The sequence below is a fragment of the Gopherus flavomarginatus genome, chromosome 3 (assembly GCF_025201925.1).
Source record: "Gopherus flavomarginatus isolate rGopFla2 chromosome 3, rGopFla2.mat.asm, whole genome shotgun sequence".
Lineage (NCBI taxonomy): Eukaryota > Metazoa > Chordata > Testudines > Testudinidae > Gopherus > Gopherus flavomarginatus.
Window position 1 is genome coordinate 54,288,114 of NC_066619.1, and position 20,467 is coordinate 54,308,580.

The 20,467-nt window shown below is 39.7% G+C and overlaps 1 protein-coding gene across 1 annotated transcript in view; it reads right to left on the minus strand.

Moving 5' to 3' along the window:
- Window positions 1-6,388: 6,388 nt before the first annotated feature.
- The window catches only part of EDIL3 (EGF like repeats and discoidin domains 3), a 461,020-nt gene continuing 446,941 nt past the window's right edge, over window positions 6,389-20,467 (minus strand). The window contains exon 11 of the mRNA XM_050944818.1: window positions 6,389-8,429. Coding sequence (XP_050800775.1) covers window positions 8,280-8,429 — 150 coding nt within the window. The 3' untranslated portion in view covers window positions 6,389-8,279. The remainder of the gene's footprint in view (window positions 8,430-20,467) is intronic.

Sequence of the window (20,467 nt, forward strand, 5' to 3'; positions counted from 1 at the left end):
GAATCCCTACCCATAGGAACCCTAACTCTAGGGTGGGAAGCCGTACCCACAGGAAACCTAACCCTAGCTCCAAGTGCTCTACCCATAGGAACCCTAACCATAGCTCCACGTGCCCTGCCCTTACGAACCGTACCCCTAGCTCCAAGTGCCCTGCCATAGGAACCCTAACCCTAGCTCCAAGTGCCCTACCCATAGGAACCCTAACCCTAGCTCCAAGTGCCCTACCCAGAGTAACCCTAACCCTAGGGCAGGAAGCCCTACCCATGGGAACCCTAACCCTAGGGCCAGGTGGCCCACCCATAGGAATCATAACCCTAGCTCTAAGTGCCCTACCCATAGGAACCCTAACCATAAGGCGGAAAGCCCTACCCATAGGAACCCTAATCCTAGCTCCAAGTGCCCTATCCTTAGGAACCCTAACCCTACCTCTAAGTGCCCTACCCATAGTAACCCTAACCCTATGGCGGGGTGCTCTACCCATAGGAATCCTAACCCTAGCTCCAAGTGCCCTAACCTTAGGAACTCTAACCCTATGGCAGGAAGCCCTATGCATAGGAACCGTAACCCTAGCTCCAAGTGCCTGCCGTTATGAATCCTAACCCTAAGGTATGAAGCCCTACCCATAGGAACCCTAACCCTAGCTCCAAGTGCCCTACCCTTAGGAACCCTAACCCTAGGGCGGGAAGCCCTACCTAGGGGAACCCTAACCCTAGCTCCAAATGCCGTACCCTTAGGAACCCAACGCTAGAGCTGGAAGCCCTACCCATAGGAACCCTAACCCTAGCTCCAAGTGCTCTACCCATAGGAACCCTAACCCTAGAGCGGTAAGACCTACCCATAGGAACCCTAAACCTAGCTCCAAGTGCACTACGCATAGGTACCCTAACCCTAGGGTGGGAAGCCCTATCTCTAGGAACCCTAACCCTAGCTCCAAGGGCCCTACTCTTATGAACCCTAACCCTAGGGTGGGAAGCCCTACCCATAGGAACCCTAACTGTAGCTCCAAGTGCTGTACCCATAGGAATCCTAACCCTAGCTCCAAGTGTCCAACCATAGGATCCCTAGGCCTAGGGCCGGACGCCCTATCCATAGGAACCCTAACCCAAGCTCCAAGCTGCCCTTAGGAACCCTAACCCTAACCCAACACCTTTAACAAGTTTCAATAGCTTTTTCCAAGGCAATGTGTCAAATGCCTCTTCTAATCTAATTGTGGCCTGGTATTTGTCAATTAATGTGGGTCACACAACATAAGGACACTAGTTTTGCAAGTTGAAAAAGGCAAAAAAGAATATACTTCAAAGGAAAAATAGGATGGCCCTATTTAATGGAAATAAGCAAGGAAAGAAAAGAGAAAGAGAGAGAGTGTGTGTGTGTTTATCAAATTAACCCCCAGAGAGAGTCTACCTTTTGTGGCTGACATTTACAGTATACACTACACAACTTAAGCAGCATTGTTTAATATTTTTTCATAAGGTTGAACTGTTTCACTGTTTTTAGCCTCTTTGAACAACATCCCCTCCCATCCCCACCCGCTGCTCTCCTTCAATATAAAGCTCATGTATTTTATGTCTGACAGTTTAATGTGCTTAACTGCATTTATTGTGATCAAGAGAATAGAAAAATACCATTCCAAACCACAGTTTCTATACTGACCTCTTGCAGTGGCCCAGAATCTCAATACAGTTCAGTATATTCCTTTTATTATGTTTTTGATTTTCCAGTCCGATGCAAATGTTTACTGACCTTTTACACCATCTTTTGAAGGCTGATTTTCTTTATCTAGTCATTTGAAGATGAGAAACGTGTCCACTGACCTATTGCCTGATGCAAAACCTCAGATAACCATGATGTATCAGCTGTTAGAGCAGGAAAGGAGACAGCATCAAGAGTATTAACATGATGAACAGACTGCACAAGGGCAGTTCTCTTGGTTATGCTATTATACTGGGTTATTCTTGTCTCTAATTTATACTGAGACAGGATGTTTCTAAAGCCTATTAATATATATGTGGTAAATTGTGTTCTGCTCATATACAGTCTTACAAAGTTAACTTATGAGACCAAAGACTATTTCCACATTCTTCCATTTGAAATAATGGTTTTACTTAAGCATTTATCTAAATCTCCACCAAATGCTGGTCTTGTTAAAGATCAAAGAATATTTTGGGTGTGAAGGTATACAAAGAAAATGTATAAAAATGAGCACATGTATGTCTCTCTCTTACACTTTATATTACTGACTTGACAATATCACTTCATCACCACTTTCTGCACTGTAAAGTGTATTTCCAAACAAAAACCTTTGTAAAATAAAAGGTGAAAGTGTGTTGAGCCAAGTCCTGCTATTACTATCCCATTGATGTCCCCCCCACGATTTTATGAGACTTATCGATCAAAGTACATGCCTGTTGTTTTTATCTAAAGATTCAAATACATATTTTTGTCTTTACCAACATAGATACTGAAGGCTACATTTTTCATAATGAAATTGTATGCTGACTTTCATGTTAATCTCTCTAGTGTATTAGCCACATATGTAGCAGGGTGGACAGTGATAAAGCATTATTTTTCTAAAAAGGATTATGAATTATTTTCTGTCATTACTTTCATTTAACACCTCATGAGGTACAAAAAGTCTTTCACTTCTCAGTTCTGAAGGAGCATGCCTTGCGTTTCACATTCCTGAAAAGGTGTAGTTTATAATTAAAAGCCAAATAGATTTAATATAGTAAATATTACATTATACATTCTTTTGTGTATGCACCTATTGTCTTGCTTATTTTTGAATACTGATAGTGATATATTACTGGTAAGTCATCACAACATCAGACCTTTCTACTGAAAGATTATTATGCTATTAGTGTTCAGAATGTAAGTTTGCAACAGAGATAATATAATTATTCTCCATATGTAGCATATTCATGGCTTGTATTTCCTTCCACAGAAATCTCCTTTTCATCCACTGCAATACATGAAAACAAAGCATATCTATATTTGTATAGAAGGATATGGCTGTAGATAGAGGTGGGTAAATGGCCAACATTCGGAGGTTCACTTCAGCTAAAATAAATACACCTCAATTTGATACTTCAACTGAATCTCTTAAATGTACAAAATTAGTAGAGAACAACTTTTCTCAAAGTATTTTGGCATTTCTACTCCCATTCTCAGGCAGAAGCATAAATGACATGGTCAACAAAACTTTTTGACCACTGGAAACATTTCCAGTCAGATTATATTTGAGTTTTGATTGAACTCTCTAATCAGTATCTTTATCTTCTTACCATTTCACTAACCTATGAATGGGAAAGTGAGGGGGAGTGATTGACACATATCCATTAAAATTTGATTTATAGGACACTAGATGGTGCCTATACATTTCTGATGCCCATCCAAACAGCAGTAAGCTATGCAATTGTTAAGTCTCCCTTGCACCTTTGCATTTTTTATGTAAAACAACAGAGTATTTTTAGACAATAGTTGGTTGCACCAAGGACAAACTTACCTACCACAAAGAGCCAAAGACTGAATTCAACAAAATACCATATCATATCTGTATTCTGCATCCACTGTCACTCAGACTGAGAAAACTTGGATCTTTTTCAAGGTATTTCATTATAAATGCTACAAAAATGTATTCATTTTTCAAAAGTTTTATTGTTAAGTTTGAAGACTAGACAAGGTCATACTGGTTTTACATCATCCTACATGATTAAAGTATATACAAAAACATTTGAATGTTACACAGCTTCAAAGGTTGCAAAGGTCATTGTGTCTGAGTTACTTCTGTACTTACTGACACATCAGAAGCCAGCACTTAATATTATATTTCATATTTATTGTATAGCGAAGATACACTCATTAGTATCCCTAGTCTTCAAAACTCACACTAATTTGTATGCAGTCATTCCAAAAGAGAAAGTCAACCTAAAAATCAGAATCAGTTGAAGTGATAAGCCCTTAATAGAATATAGATCAAACTAAGCTTTGTGCCTTGTTTTATTTCTCAGGCTATATAGCACATCTTAGAGCTATAGAAAGGTGAAGCCAGCCTACATACATTTAACTGGTTCAGGGTGAAATTTAATTAAGAGAACAATTGCACTCCAGTTTGATGTCATTGTTACGATTTATATAAAAATTAAGGATTATTTCAGAATGTATTCCCAACCTTTCTTAGAAAGACACATTCTCTGTTCTGTTTGTGTATGGAACTCCCATTGTTTTTAAGAGGGGCAAATGGTAGAATCAGGGTAGAATATGTTCCTTAGTGTCAATTAATTTTATGCAGATAAAGAAGTTTAAAAAAAAAGTTAAAAGAAAAAATTCTTAAACGATGGGCCAAACCTGGCTCTCAGTTGCTATGTTAAATCTGAAGTAACTTCATAGGAGTCAGTGACGTTATCTCAGTTTTATACAGCTATCACTTGGAGCAAAATTTAGCTCGATGGCTGTACAATGCAGTTTAAAAAAAGCTTTCTGGCAACTAAAAGTCAAATGATGTCACTAGAAAAATCCCCAGTACAGCATTTGAAAATGTAAATGCATGATATATGATTCATTTATAAATCATCACAGAGCACTATCACAATGTACTGAGCTTTCTCTTCAGGCTCTGAAGAATGAATTGAAGAAGGCTGACAAAAAAAAATAGATGGAAAAATTCAACTCTGAAATATTATGAAATAAGAGAAAAGTCTAAATTCTGTAACATAATGTTGCTTTTTTATGTGTTGATGAAATTGAAACATAATTAATCACTGAGCCAAGACAGATTAATTCAAATCTAAACTTGAAAATGTAAAGTACTAGTAAACATATAAAAATTACTTATGAACATGGCAACTAAATTAAAAAACAACACTAAAACAAATTGCTGACTTAGAGAAGTAACTTTCAGAAATGGCCTCTCATTTAGGGGGAAAAATCAGATAGAAGTCCATATGCTATTATTTATACCTACAATTAAATGCAGACACAAATTAGTGCTCACAAAGTAGGAGGCTAAATTGAGAACCCTTTAGATATCAGGCCAGAAAAAATTTAAACCTTACCACCCAACAACTCTTTTGTGAAGACCCTAAAGTGCAAAACATGGGCAGTATGTAATTTAACTATATACCAGTCCCTGCTTTTCCAACAGTTTTTGCTCTTTAAAAATGCCATTATGATTGACTTTCTCTTTAAAATTGTTCACTACAATTGAAGACCACTCCATATATACATCATTAAGGAATGCTGCTAACACAGTTACAGACGAGACAGTAACAGTCTAGTGGCTTTTGTTATGCAGCACAAATTTAAAAAAAAATAAACAAAAACTTAGCAGTGTTGCACAGGACCTCAACATTTCTTACACATACTTTCTTTTACCTTTAGAGGACTCTTAATTAAAATCTTTGAAAATCCATGTCTAAACCTTATAAAATAAATACTTGTATAAATACAGCATGAGGGTTAAGTAATTTTTATTTATTTTTAAAAATTCAAGTAATTGGAGATGTGCTGTCAAGCAAACCTCCACAAATCAGTAACAAATTTTTGTTTCAAAAATTTCCCACAAAGTTTGAAGGTCTTTCAAAGTGAAATTTTCCTTTGTGGAGACTGAGAGATTATATGCAGGTTGTGAAATTCAAATTGTTTTGTTTTTGAAGTAAAATTTTCCCCTTTGAAGATTATGGGACAGCTACTTATATATCTGGGAAGCAGGCCCAGGTTCATATCTCAATGATGTTATAGCTTCAAAAAATGTAATGGTGACAAACAGAAATTCAGCATTATTTGTTTAAAACATGCAGCACTACATATCTACATCAGCATGTTATGAAATTAAAGTAGGGAAAATAATCAGTTATCCAATGTTCTAAACAATGTTAGTTTAGATAACTAAACCACTTCCCCACCCCAAGAATTTGAGAGTAAAGTAATAACATAATACTGCTTTGCATGTACCTTTAATCTGAGGAACTCAGTGCTTTACAAAAGTGAGAATCATCTCCTTTTACTGATAGGGAAACTGAGGCAGAATTAAAGTGACTTGCCCAAGGTTGCACAATGAATAAGCAACAGAGCTGGCATTTGAACAGAGGTCTCCTGATTCCTAGTTTTATGCTCTACCCATACATTGCCTCACAGGCTTCAAGAGGGAAGTGCTCATATGAAACTTTGACAGAGAGCTAGCATAATGGACACTACGCTGCACATCACTGGGAACATATGCAGTTGGGCTGCTTCCAGCTACTACACAATAGGAGGGGGAGTAGTGGGGAGTGGCCTGCCGCTCCCCTCTTACAGTGCTCTGGGGTCATGTGCTATCTGTGGACTATATTCCTGACATGCCCCATTTACAGCATTCCCCTGCGTAGGCTGAGTTTGTTCCTCCATGCATCAGACACGTAGCTGTTCAGCAGCTTTTGTCCACATGCACCTGCAGACGATACCTCAGAATTGGGTCCTATCTGAATAGGATGTTGTTAACACAATGTAACATGTCTGGGGGGGCTAGAAAAGGAAATAATTCTGTGAATAATGTAATGAGATGGGTGAAATTTTGCTATGGGCTTAGTTAAAAAAAACCCAGTGAGGTGGATGGGTGTGAATACACCCTTCAATTAGCATAACCTGTAAGGATAAATTAATCATAATCCCTCCTCCTCATCAAGATAAAAAGGCTATGTTGGTTTGGGTGAAGTGCCTGTGTGTGAGAGGGAAGGGAGCACAGAGAACAGAAATGGAGAGACACAGGCAAAATGGGAGAATGCCAAGCAGCAGCCTGTGAACAAAGTGTATGACCCTGGAAAAAAGCTAGAGAGAGAGGTCTGTGGGTGTGGTTTTGGCTAAAGAGCCTTGGAGTTGTAAGCTAAGAAACTATTCTTTTGTTTCTGATTCCTCCTGCACTCGGAGAAGCAGGATCCTGTACATTCCTTCTAAATAAGAAGATTATGTCAGAGAAAATATCAGTCTACATCAATTTTTACTCCCTACTGTAACATCCCCAGGAACCAGGGCCTTGAACTTTGAATAGCCACTTGATCGAAAAGGGGCAACAATGGCATACAGTGAACAAACAGGGACAAATTCAAGCTTCACATTACTCACTGACATGCTATAGTCAGGAGGGGATCTGAAGAGCTCAACATTTACATGTTCCTTTGACACTGTTGAGTTCACATTCTGCAGGAACTTCCTGGCCAGCACCATAGAGGGAGCATACCAGGGCAGTGCCGGGGCTGGGAAAAGTGAGCCGTGTATATTAGCATCTACTCTCAGATCCCACATGCACCCTCCCTCACTAAGACTAAGGAGGCTTCTGAGATAAGTAATCTCCTGGGCAGCTCTGTGCAGACTGCATGCCCACCCCTGAGCAAGTCAGAATATGGGTGCCTATTAATACTGTTTTTGCAGCATAGATGTGCATCTGTTTCCATGCTAAAAGTACTTGGGCCTTGAATTTGGTCCACAGTGTCTAATCTCAGCCTTCTTGAAAAATAAAATTGCAAACTGAATTCATAAACTTTGCTTTAACAAAGTCATTAACTCCGTAATATACTGATAATAGATTTTGTTCCACATACAAATGGGTCAGTTCTTTTAAAGAAAACAATGCTAGCAATGAGATTAATGTAAAAAAGACAGTGACTATGTCCACAGCATGCATAATATAAAGTAAACTGAATGGAAACAAAATGCTGTTGCATGGACTCTGTAGTTTAAATAAAAGTAATGAAAGGTAGTTTGCAACATCACAAGTACCATATACCACAGAGTATCTTCCAAAATGTGTATCATAAATACTGACAATGTCTGATAGGCACGAGGGAAACAATATAATGCAGTCATCCCAGAGAAAACTTATTGCTAAAAGCTGCAGTATCTCTTTTTGCAAGTAAGATGATAGTGCGATTTGCAAACAATGTGTCAGCCCAGGGTTTCTAAAGCTGCAAATGATCTTTTTCATGCCGTTTCTCCTTCCTTGTAAAAAGGATGCTGCTGTTCTTCCCTTAACACATTTCAACCAGTGTGAACAACTCAAAAAGAAAATGAGAAAGGTAATTGCACAGCAAAAGGGACAATACTGTAACAGATTTAAAGGGCAGAATCAGGTTGGATCCTTTAAAGGGCAGGCTTAGACCTCGTTACAAAAGACAGTTAGCGGCCTACCAAAAAGTGAGCACTTTTTCATGAAAAACCCATTCAATTTTCTACAGGTTTTGCACAGTTTCTTCTACAGAGATACTTTTAGGAATATAGGGAATTGTGTTGTCAAACAGAGATCCTCTTCAGTCCTCTTCTGTGCAGCCCAACAGCTCTGACCTTAAAGTGATCCTGCCATACCATGACCAAGGGAGGATCCTTATGTGCCGTGCATAGATTGGTGGGTCAATGACATTCTTTCTGTGTGTGTCATTGTCAAAATTTCCCTGGAAAACCTAGAATGTAAGAATTAAAAATTATTATTTATGCCTGTGTTGCTCTTCGTGAATACGAACTAATGGAAGAAAAAGAGCTGATAAAAGTTGTATATTTTCCCAAAGTAACTGGAAAATATTCTGACTTAGGAAAGGACAGTTTCCCAATACTGCAGCAGAGTCTTTTTCTCAGCTAGGAGCTACTCCTTGCAAGGGTTAAAAAGGTCACCAAAAAGAACCAGGTCAATAATTGCATAAATAATACAATTTAATTAATTTAGAACAGTATTTTAGTAAGTTTACTGTCTACTTTGAGGGTCAGGAAAGTGCTTTTTATAATTATCCCAGATACCAGAAACAGAAAACATGTCATGCTGAAATAAGGTCAATTTCCCAACTGGGGAGTGTTGCATGACTGCATCAGCTTTGCTTAGAGCAAGGGTTCACAAACATTTTCCATAGTGTGGACTTTTTCCCCTCCTACTTGCAATTGCTGGACTGTCTCGCTTCCTATTTATAATGTCCCTCTGGCAACTACAGCACTACCACTGCCTACATGAAAAATTAATATTAAGAAATAATGTATTTCTAGCATCTTTGAATGTGATTTAGCTGTTGGACATAAGATAAAGAACCAGCATCATGTGACCAACCCTTTGTGGACCACTGTAAGTGCTCTATGGGCCACCAGTAGTTCATCAACCACAGTTTCAGAATGTCTGGCTAGCTGGGGCTGGACCCCAAGAAATGATGCAGTAATCTGATGTAGTACAGCCCAACTGGCAAATGCCAGCATTGCCAAACGCAAGAGTTCAAAAATCAGAAGACAAACCAAACTCAATTCCAACTTAAAGTTCACACTGTATGTGTTTCTGCTAACATGCTCAAGTCCTGAACATGGACTCTGTGGCACCCTCTACTATAACACTATGCTCTGTAAAGAGCAGGAAACTTGTAAGAAAACATGTTCAGAGGCTGAAGGAATACAGAGACATAAATGTAGAAGTAGGAGAGGCAAGGAGGGCAAAGGCAAGGAGAAGAGGCAGAAAGTGGACCAAGCATGAGGCTGAGTAACAAGAGGAGGATTGTGAGAGGCAGGTTTAAAGTGCTTTGATGGGAAAATTTAACTGTATCTCAAGTGATTTAGGTCTTGTCACTGAGCCTTTTGAGTCAAGAGCCTCTTGGTTCTTTATGAGGGGACTGAGTCAAGGTATACGGGAGAAATTTGATAATAGGGATTAAAATTTGGTAAGATTGTAGGGTGAAAGTTTACCCCAAATTCACAAATGAAGTAAGAAGGTGAAACTACCAGTTAAGTCAGTGGGAAATGAGCTAACTCACTTGAGGAGCGAACAGGAGCTGCTAACAGGGAGTTTTGCAAGGGAGTTCTCCAGGTGAAGGAGGAGCACATACAGCATCTGTGGGCAAAGAGGAGCGGACAGAGAGCTGTAGACGGGAATTTGAGAGTTTGACAGAGGGAGGCTTACAATGGTGAGGAGGACCCGCAACACCTGTGCCAGCACTGCTTCTGTCTCCTCCACCTGCGCCTGTAGCCAGACAGAGTACCAAAGCATGGATGCTTTTACCCAGATTCTGGTGTGGGCTTGCAAAGACTGTAATTTGCAATTTTCACTTACTGATATCCAGGCTGGGGGTGGCATCCAATGTGAAAGGTGCCTACTGGTGGAATCTCTCAGGCAGCAGGTGAGAGAGCTACAGGAGGAGGTGGCCAGGCTGAGGAACATCCATGTCCATGAGCAATTCCTGGACAGTATCCATGTGGAGACAGCTGATGGTGCTGTCCCAGTTGACAGGACTACTGACACTGCAGTGGAAGAGGAGATGCCTCAGGGTGTACCTGACACACCAGTGGAGGAGGAGGCTCAGAGTGGACACAGCCAGCTGGTTACTTCTAGCAGCGGGCAGTGCTCCACCGCTGCTGCGAACCCTCCTGTTGTGGTAAAAGATACAGGAGAGAAGAAATCACCCCCAACAGTTAAGGGGGTGAAGCCTCGTACACCTAAGGCTGGGAGGTCTGCTGCCACCACTGATAAGAAACGTAGGGTAGTGGTGGTTGGAGACTCTCTGCTGAGGGGGACGGAGACACCCATCTGTCGCCCTGACCGTTCATCCCGGGAGGTATGCTGCCTGCCAGGGGCCCGTATCCGAGATGTTACAGAGGCTTTGTCGAGGATTATCCGGCCTTCTGACTACTATCCCATGCTCCTCATCCATGTGGGCACAAATGATACTGCGAGGTGTGACGCTGAGCAGATCAAGAGTGACTACAGGGCTCTGGGAGTACGGGTTAAGGAGTTTGGAGCGCAGGTGGTATTCTCTTCGATTCTTCCTGTTGAAGGTAGGGGTCCGGGCAGAGACAGATGCATCGTGGAGGTGAATGCCTGGCTGCGAAGATGGTGTCGCCAGGAGGGCTTTGGCTTCCTCGACCACGGGATGCTACTTGAGGAAGGACTGCTAGGAACAGATGGCGTTCACCTTTCGAAGAGGGGAAAGGCCTTATTTGCGCACAGACTGGCTAACCTGGTAAGGAGGGCTTTAAACTAGGTTCGACGGGGACAGGTGAGCAAAGCCCACAGGTAAGTGGGGAACAAGACCTGGGAGATGGGTTGGAAACAGGAGGGGGCACGGGCTATAATGACAGAGAGGAAGGAGGGTCAGGGCAAAGCTGGGAGGCAAAATCAAACCAGTATCTTAGATGCCTTTATACAAATGCAAGAAGTATGGGTAATAAGCAGGAAGAACTGGAAGTGCTAATAAATAAATACAAGTATGACATTATTGGCATTACTGAAACTTGGTGGGATAATACACACGACTGGAATGTTGGTGTGGATGGGTATAGTTTGCTCAGGAAGGATAGACAGGGGAAAAAGGGAGGAGGTGTTGCCTTATATATTAAAAATGTACACACTTGGACTGAGGTGGAGATGGACATAGGAGACGGAAGGGTGGAGAGTCTCTGGGTTAGGCTAAAAGGGGTAAAAAACACAGGTGATGTCGTGCTGGGAGTCTACTACAGGCCACCTAATCAGGCAGAAGAGGTGGATGAGGCTTTTTTCAAACAACTAACAAAATCATCGAAAGCCCAAGATTTGGTGGTGATGGGGGACTTCAACTATCCAGATATATGTTGGGACAATAACACCGCGGGGCACAGACTATCCAATAAGTTCCTGGACTGCATTGCAGACAACTTTTTATTTCAGAAATTTGAAAAAGCTACTAGGGGGGAAGCTGTTCTAGACTTGATTTTAACAAATAGGGAGGAACTTGTTGAGAATTTGAAAGTAGAAGGAAGCTTGGGTGAAAGTGATCATGAAATCATAGAATTTGCAATTTTAAGGAAGGGTAGAAGGGAGTACAGCAGAATAGAGACAATGGATTTCAGGAAGGCGGATTTTGGTAAGCTCAGAGAGCTGATAGGCAAGGTCCCATGGGAATTAAGACTGAGGGGAAAAACAACTGAGGAAAGTTGGCAGTTTTTCAAAGGGACGCTATTAAGGGCCCAAAAGCAAGTTATTCCGATGGTTAGGAAAGATAGAAAATGTTGCAAAAGACCACCTTGGCTTACCCTTGAGATCTTGCGTGACCTACAAAATAAAAAGGCGTCATATAAAAAATGGAAACTAGGTCAGATCACGAAGGCTGAATATAGGCAAATAACACAGGAATGCAGAGGCAAGATTAGAAAAGCAAAGGCACAAAATGAACTCAAACTAGCTATGGGAATAAAGGGAAACAAGAAGACTTTTTATCAATACATTAGAAGCAAGAGGAAGACTAAGGACAGGGTAGGCCCACTGCTCAATGAGGAGGGGGTAACAGTAACGGGAGACTTGCAAATGGCAGAGATGCTTAATGACTTCTTTGTTTCGGTCTTCACTGAGAAGTCTGAAGGAATGTCTAGTATAGTGAATGCTTACGGGAAGAGGGTAGATTTAGAAGAGAAAATAAGCATAGAGCAAGTAAAAAATCACTTAGAAAAGTTAGATGCCTGCAAGTCACCAGGGCCTGATGAAATGCATCCTAGAATACTCAAGGAGTTAATAGAAGAGGTATCTGAGCCTCTAGCTATTATCTTTGGGAAATCATGGGAGACGGGGGAGATTCCAGAAGACTGGAAGGGGGCAAATATAGTGCCCATCTATAAAAAGGGAAATAAAAACAACCCAGGAAACTACAGACCAGTTAGTTTAACTTCTGTGCCAGGGAAGATAATGGAGCAGGTAATCAAAGAAATCATCTGCAAACACTTGGAAGGTGGTAAGGTGATAGGGAATAGCCAGCATGGATTTGTAAAGAACAAATCGTGTCAAACTAATCTGATAACGTTCTTTGATAGGATAATGAGCCTTGTGGATAAGGGAGAAGCGGTGGATGTGATATATCTAGACTTCAGTAAGGCATTTGATACAGTCTCGCATGATATACTTATAGATAAGCTAGGAAAGTACAATTTAGATGGGGCTACTATAAGGTGGGTGCATAACTGGCTGGATAACCGTACTCAGACAGTAGTTGTTAATGGCTCCCAATCCTGCTGGAAAGGTATAACAAGTGGGGTTCCGCAGGGTTCTGTTTTGGGACCGGTTCTGTTCAATATCTTCATCAACGATTTAGATGTTGGCATAGAAAGTACGCTTATTAAGTTTGCGGACGATACCAAACTGGGAGGGATTGCAACTGCTTTGGAGGACAGGGTCAAAATTCAAAATGATCTGGACAAGTTGGAGAAATGGTCTGAGGTAAACAGGATGAAGTTCAATAAAGATAAATGCAAAGTGCTCCACTTAGGAAGGAACAATCAGTTTCACACATATAGAATGGGAAGAGACTGTCTAGGAAGGAGTATGGCAGAAAGAGATCTAGGGGTCATAATGGACCACAAGCTTAATATGAGTCAACAGTGTGATACTGTTGCAAAAAAAGCAAACGTGATTCTGGGATGCATTAACAGGTGTGTTGTAAACAAGACACGAGAAGTCATTCTTCCGCTTTACTCTGCGCTGGTTAGGCCTCAACTGGAGTATTGTGTCCAGTTCTGGGCACCGCATTTCAAGAAAGATGTAGAGAAATTGGAGAGGGTCCAGAGAAGAGCAACAAGAATGATTAAAGGTCTTGAGAACATGACCTATGAAGGAAGGCTGAAGGAATTGGGTTTGTTTAGTTTGGAAAAGAGAAGACTGAGAGGGGACATGATAGCAGTTTTCAGGTATCTAAAAGGGTGTCATCAGGAGGAGGGAGAAAACTTGTTCACCTTAGCCTCCAATGATAGAACAAGAAACAATGGGCTTAAACTGCAGCAAGGGAGATTTAGGTTGGACATTAGGAAAAAGTTCCTAACTGTCAGGGTAGTTAAACACTGGAATAGATTGCCTAGGGAAGTTGTGGAATCTCCATCTCTGGAGATATTTAAGAGTAGGTTAGATAATTGTCTATCAGGGATGGTCTAGACAGTATTTGGTCCTGCCATGAGGGCAGGGGACTGGACTCGATGACCTCTCGAGGTCCCTTCCAGTCCTAGAGTCTATGAGTCTATGAGGGATAAATTTGACTTCTAGCTATCTACAAGGTGAGCCATTGTTATATTTATTTCTATTTATGGTGCTTACATGGTCACTTCTACCATAATATCTGAGTGTTTCACAGTCTATAATGTATTTATCCTCACAACAGCTCTGTGAGGCAGGGAAATACTACCCTCCCCATTTCACAGATGAGAAACATGCAGATAGAGACTAGGGGCTAGATTTTAAAGGTTTTTAGGCGCCTAAAGATACAGGTGGGCATTTAGTAGGATTTTCAGAAGCACCTAGGTACCTATTCCCATTGAAATCAATAGGAGTTAGGTGTCTGGGCACTTCTGAAAATCCTACTCAATGCCCACCTGTATGTTTAGGTGCTTAAATACCTTTAAAAGATGGCCTTAAGGTCACACAAGAATCTGTGGTGGGGTTAAGAACTGAACCTGGCTCTACGAAGTATGAGGCTAACATCCTGATTGTTGGACTATCCATCCCTCTTGTTAGCCTAGTCATCTCATTAATTAGTTATTAGTAATCATTTTAAAAGTTTCAACTTTAATTCCAAATAGGTGCATGTTAATCATTCTTTTCAAATACAAGGATACTCTGACAGAACTTGATCTTGCTCCTATTACATTTAATAACACAATTCCCATTTCCTTCAATAGCAGCCTCACAGGACCAACTATATATTCTAATTTTCTACCACAATTTTAAATATTAACATTTTCTTATATTACTATGATTTTACTCACTATATATATATATATATATTCATATTCCTTCCATATTACATTTAAAATATTTCACACATTTTTTCTTTTTATATTACAGTCAAATGCTAAATGCTAGCCATAGACAGTGGGATTTTTAAAAAGTGCCTAAGTGATTTAGGAACACAACTCATATTGACTCAGCATAGTACTTGAGCTCTGAATTCACCTAAGCTCTTTTGAAAATCCCATCCTGAATTCCCCCCAGCCTTTTAGCTCATCCATCTAATAATAAACTGCAAAAATAAGACTGAAACATCAAGCAAATATTGCAGTCACTCCATGGGTGAAATCATGGAAACTCTGAAATCAATGGCAGTCTTGCTATTGACTTCAGTCATCCCAGAACTCCCTGCTACAGATGGCTTTGGTTTGCAGCAGTTGACTGATTTTACCCATTGGCTAATCTGCTGCACAGCTGATATCTGCAGCCTTGCTCTAAAGTTGTATCAAAATTACTAACATTTTAAAATTAAATACCTTTCTGACTTAGCATTTTTGGCATACACTGGATATTGAGATAAATTTGGTAAATCATATTGTTTCACATGTAGGGTGACCAGATATCCTGATTTTATAGGGACAGTCCTGATTTTTAGGTCTTTTTCTTATATAGGCTTTTATTATTCCCCGACCCCCTGTCCTGATTTTTCATACTTGCTGTCTGGTCACCCTATTCACACAGCAGGACATCACTGAAGCGGGGTAGATATTTTATTTCATCACTAGTGAGTATAGCTTGGACAGACAACCTATTTTGCTATGAATTCACTGATGATCAAAATTTCAGGAAATGGAAAAATGGTATTGGTTAGTGAAAAAAAGCTGTGAGTCAAAAAGTCTGAATACCGTGCAGCTCACATATGGTGGGTTTCTGTTTTGTTTTGTTTTCAGCTAGGGTAAACCAATATATAAATCAATATATTGACTCTAGTTTGTGTTAAAACAGTGTAGGATTTTTTCCTTAAGTCACAATAGCCACAAGTTTATTTTAAAGGTTGTTTTTCTGTTGGAAAGATGAGAAAGATATTTTGAGAGGGAATTTTCAGCATATTTGGAAGTTCTTCATTCCCTTCAAACTTTGACAAATTCACTTTCTGTGTTCACCTGAACACTGGTGAAAAGGTAGAAAAGCAATACCTATTGGCTTTTCAGTGTCCTATAAAAAATGAAATAGTGGTTTTAGTTCTTTCCTACTGGACAGTATTCTATGACAACTGGCACTCAGGCCATGTCTTCACTTACCGGTAGATAGGCTCTGCTGCAATCAATGCAGCGGATGTTGATTTAGTGGGTCTAGTGAAGACCCACTAAATCGACAGCATAATGCTTCCTGGTCGACTCTGGTACTCCACCTCTCTGAGAAAAGTCAATGAGAGAGCATCTCCCATCGACACAGTGCAGTGTAGACACATAAATTGACCTAATCCACATCGATTCCAGTTACATTATTCATGTAACTGGAACTAGAGCGGCAAACCGTGGCCAGTGGGAGCTGCGAATGGCCGAACCTGAGGACATGGTAAGTAAACAAACTGGCCTGGCCCGACAGGGGCTTTCCCTGAAAAAGTGGCGGCCCTAGTTTGAGAACCATTGGACTAAACTATCCTCTCAGCCCTAAAGGTGGTCTTTTCATGCAAAATATTTACAAAACAGCACAAGAAAATGTACACTGCTTTCCATGCTGTATATATCCCTTGAACATAAAACATCTTTTTGAAGTGCTATCAATCGTGCACCTTAAATACATAAGAACATCCATACTGGGTCAAACCAAATGTCCATCTAGCCCAGTATCCTGTCTCCTGACAGTGGCCAATGCCAGGTGCCCAGAGGGAATGAACAGAACAGGTAATCATCAAGTGATCCATCCCCTGTCACCCATTTCCAACTTCTGGCAAACAGATAAACTTGATATGATGAATGATAAACTGGCAGCTAGTTACTATAGAGATAGGCACATTACAAGTGCATGTGTAGTTAAAATAGATTACATTAGACTAGAGAGATAGACTACTGAGAAAACAACACTAAGGGCTAATGAAAAAATATAATTATCATAGGAGACCATTCGTAGACTGAGTGCAGTATTGATTAGATAAATCAGCTAGAGCATTGGGATAACAAGATTGCTTCTGACTTCAAGTTTCTTTCGTGGCAATGTTATACTGTAGCAAAAAAGACCTCAAAACTTTCAAGCTCTAGCTAACAATGGTACTAGCATAAACCCTATAGTTTTTCTCCTCATTGAAGAATTAAATAAGCCAATAATGATAAATAGAGACAGATGAAAAATAATAATTTATTGCAATATTTAAAAAGTTTTCCACAAAATATTGGTTGAAATTTCAAAATATTTTACCCAGCGCTGATGGTTATCAAGTATAAAAAACACTGCAAAAATTTAACACCACAGAGCTGATGAAAAATGTAGTTTTTTACTGTGGAAGATGTAGATCACAAGGTAAAATGAACTATAGGTCTGACCCTGAAAGGACCTTTCTACCTGCAGAATCCTGCACCAATGAGGAACCCCACTGAAAACAAAGGGGTCTGTACTGGTGTATAGGTCCACCCATGCAGATCTCCATGCAAAATCGGGGAAAAGAAAGATGCATTAGATGAAAACAAAATTACATATAATTCTTAATTAGATGAAAGCAGTGTAATTGACCAACAATATGGAAATAAGAGTTAGGGAAGTTCTTTTTCTAGTTCATTGGCATGTTTGCTTGTACTTGGAGCAAAAATAATATGTTTAAGTCTGGAGTGCAGAACATTTTTCAGCTTGATACAGAACCCATCTCCAAGGCTATTTTCTGATTTGCTAGTTCACATTAAAGTTGACAAGTCTAGAATTCATCTTAGTTCATCTTTATTCAAGTTTCATTGATAGGCGATTAATTTGTTGAGATGGACCAAGGCAAATACCTATAGGGAAATAATTTTGTATTTAAATGACTGACGTCAATGTTTGTTTCAAATGACTATTGACCATTATGGCACCATTGTTTGACATATTCAAAAACTTAAATTTGCAACTGGAACAACATCCCATGTGTAAAAAAATTGCTCAAGAAATAAAGTGATATTATTGGATCCAAGGGTTTCAACTCTTCAACTTGCTTCCAAAGATGCATGAATTGTAACAGCTCTACACATTCACATTGTTTTCCATCATTCTCTGTGTTTGAGCCAAAGACCACTGAAGTCAAAAGGAGTTTTCTATTGACTTCAATGGACGTAGGGCCTGTGTGTGCCCTCTATTGGGGAAAAAGAAGGAAAGATAAATTGTATTCTGGCTTCCACATCCTTTGATTACCTCTCAAAATTTTCGGTCAGCCACATGAGAAAAACCTCAACAAAATAATTTGGAATACAGTGCTTTAATTGTTATGGGTGGGTGAACTTTTAAAAACGTCTTAATTTTTCATGTTCTTTTATCCAGATTCTACCACTCTTACTCAGGCTGAAGAGTAGTTTACTCCACAAGTAGTCCAAGTGAGATCAATGTGGCTCCTTATGGAGTAAAGTATTACTTTGTGTGAGTAACGGTAGCAGAACTTTGCCTTTATTAAGCGTAAGGTATCTGACAGCGGCATACAATATGACAACATGAAAGAGAGCTGCTCTAACAAGGACACATGCAATTATGTGAGAGAGTATGTGCAAGTATACTGAATGTGTATCTGGCTCCTGTGTATCCTCGCCCTTCAGAGCTGAAAAACAGGGCACAGCAGCTGTTAAAATTATGCAATAAAGGTCCAGTATGATATTTTATTTTATAATTGGAGCCTACTCAAATGAGACTAAAAACCTGGAAAATATAGCATGGGATGCTCACCTTCAATAAAATGTTGGGGTTTTTTATAGCAAAATTTGCCCTTTATCGATAACTGGGGTATACAATTAAGTTGCCTTGCTTTCAGCAGTTATTGAAATTTTCAATTTTCAATGCTTTTATAGCACAAAAAACAAATCTAAATACTGACAATGTAAGATGTCTCATATTTTTAAAAGCTAAACAAATACCTTATAACAAAACTTAATAATTTAGAAGAAATGTTTAAATACAAAATAAACTGGAAAAAACTGAATTATAGCTAAATAATGGATTGTGAATTGTTTATGCTTTATTCTCAAGCTCCGAGCTAGTATCTCTTTTATGGGGCCCGTCAGCCTCAGGCAACCTTTGACTAGGCAATTGCAGTGGGAGGGAATGTTTGTGGTAGAGTGTCAGTGAATGTGCAGAAAGAACAGGTGTGCATGGATTCTAACTCCCCACAGAAGACCTTTGTGGTTTACATGTCAGGTATAAACCTAAATTAGATTAAAGTGGTGGCTTGGCCATAGAAATAAAGATTTTTTGAAAACAATTCTAGGCACCATTATATTTATGATGCTGGGGGAAGAAGAGAGACTAAAAATTGACAATCAGTCCCCAAAACTATATTGTTGTTAATATATTGCCTATTGCTATATTTCTGTGCCAAGCAAAATATCTGATATGGACCCTCTATTGGAAATGCATCCCTGCTTGGATTAGATCTAGCTAAAAATAAAATTTTGGTGCTTCTTCTATTTAGAGTTGGAGTCAGTGTAGATCAGAACTCAGCTGACTGGCAGCAGTTAAAATGGCAGCAGGGATACTGTTCCTTCTTTCAAACCTTTTTTTAATTATTATTTAAAAGCATGCTGCATTGAAAAATAATGCTTGAAACCAGCATTCCCTTCTGTCTAAAGTATCTAATTTATATATTGCAAATTCACTAAAGATGATACACTCAGCAGACACTGCATTTGTAAATTTGAAAAGCTACTTTTTTTTCTTTTAAAGTAACACTTTCAGTCACAAAGAGTGAGATAGCTCAGTGGTTTGAGCATTGGCCTGCTAAACCCACGGGTGTGAGTTCAATCCTTGAGGAGGCCATTATAGGGATCTGGGCTAAAAAATCTGTCGGGGATTAGTACTGCTTTGAGCAGTAGGTTAGACTAGATAATCTCCTGAGGTCCCTTCCAACCTTTGTATTCTATGATTTGGAGACTAGGTAGGAGTCAGCAAAGGTATTTTTAAATATCTCTACCAACTGTGCTATCACTGGCAGATATCTGGTTGGGTATTAATTCTGTTGACTCCAATGGAAAATGATGAGGCACACTGCTGGATTGGGCAATAGGTCTTTATTTCCATTTATATTTCTACCCTATAGACGTAGATATCTATATGTACATATGCAGAGAGAAAAAGCAATTCTTTCCCTGACACTAGCATGTGTTAGGTTCCTTTATTCTTCAGACTGTTCATAAAGGTTTCACTCTTGGCCACCTCCTTTCTGCTTCTCCTATAGCACTATGCCAGTAACAGGCTTAGAGTCAGGAGTAGGGTGGAGGGTGGATCTTTACATGGAGATGGCATGTGATGCCCACAAATGGTAGGCAAAAGAGATTGGGATGAGCATAAGGATGTTTGCCCTTCCAACACTAGATGGCTCAAAAATGTAACTTTTCTGTTGAAGAATACCATACTAGCAGAAAAAATAATGGGCTCCTACAATGAATCTAACCTCTTTTTTTCAATTTCCCTTCTGTTTGTTTTTGTTGTTTGTATTTTTAAGGTTTAGATGAATGTAAGTATATGCATTTCAGGACACAGACACATGCAAACATATATATTTCTATGTATGTATCTCTCTGTCTCTCTCATGTATGCACACACACAAAAGCAACTTTCATGGCTGGA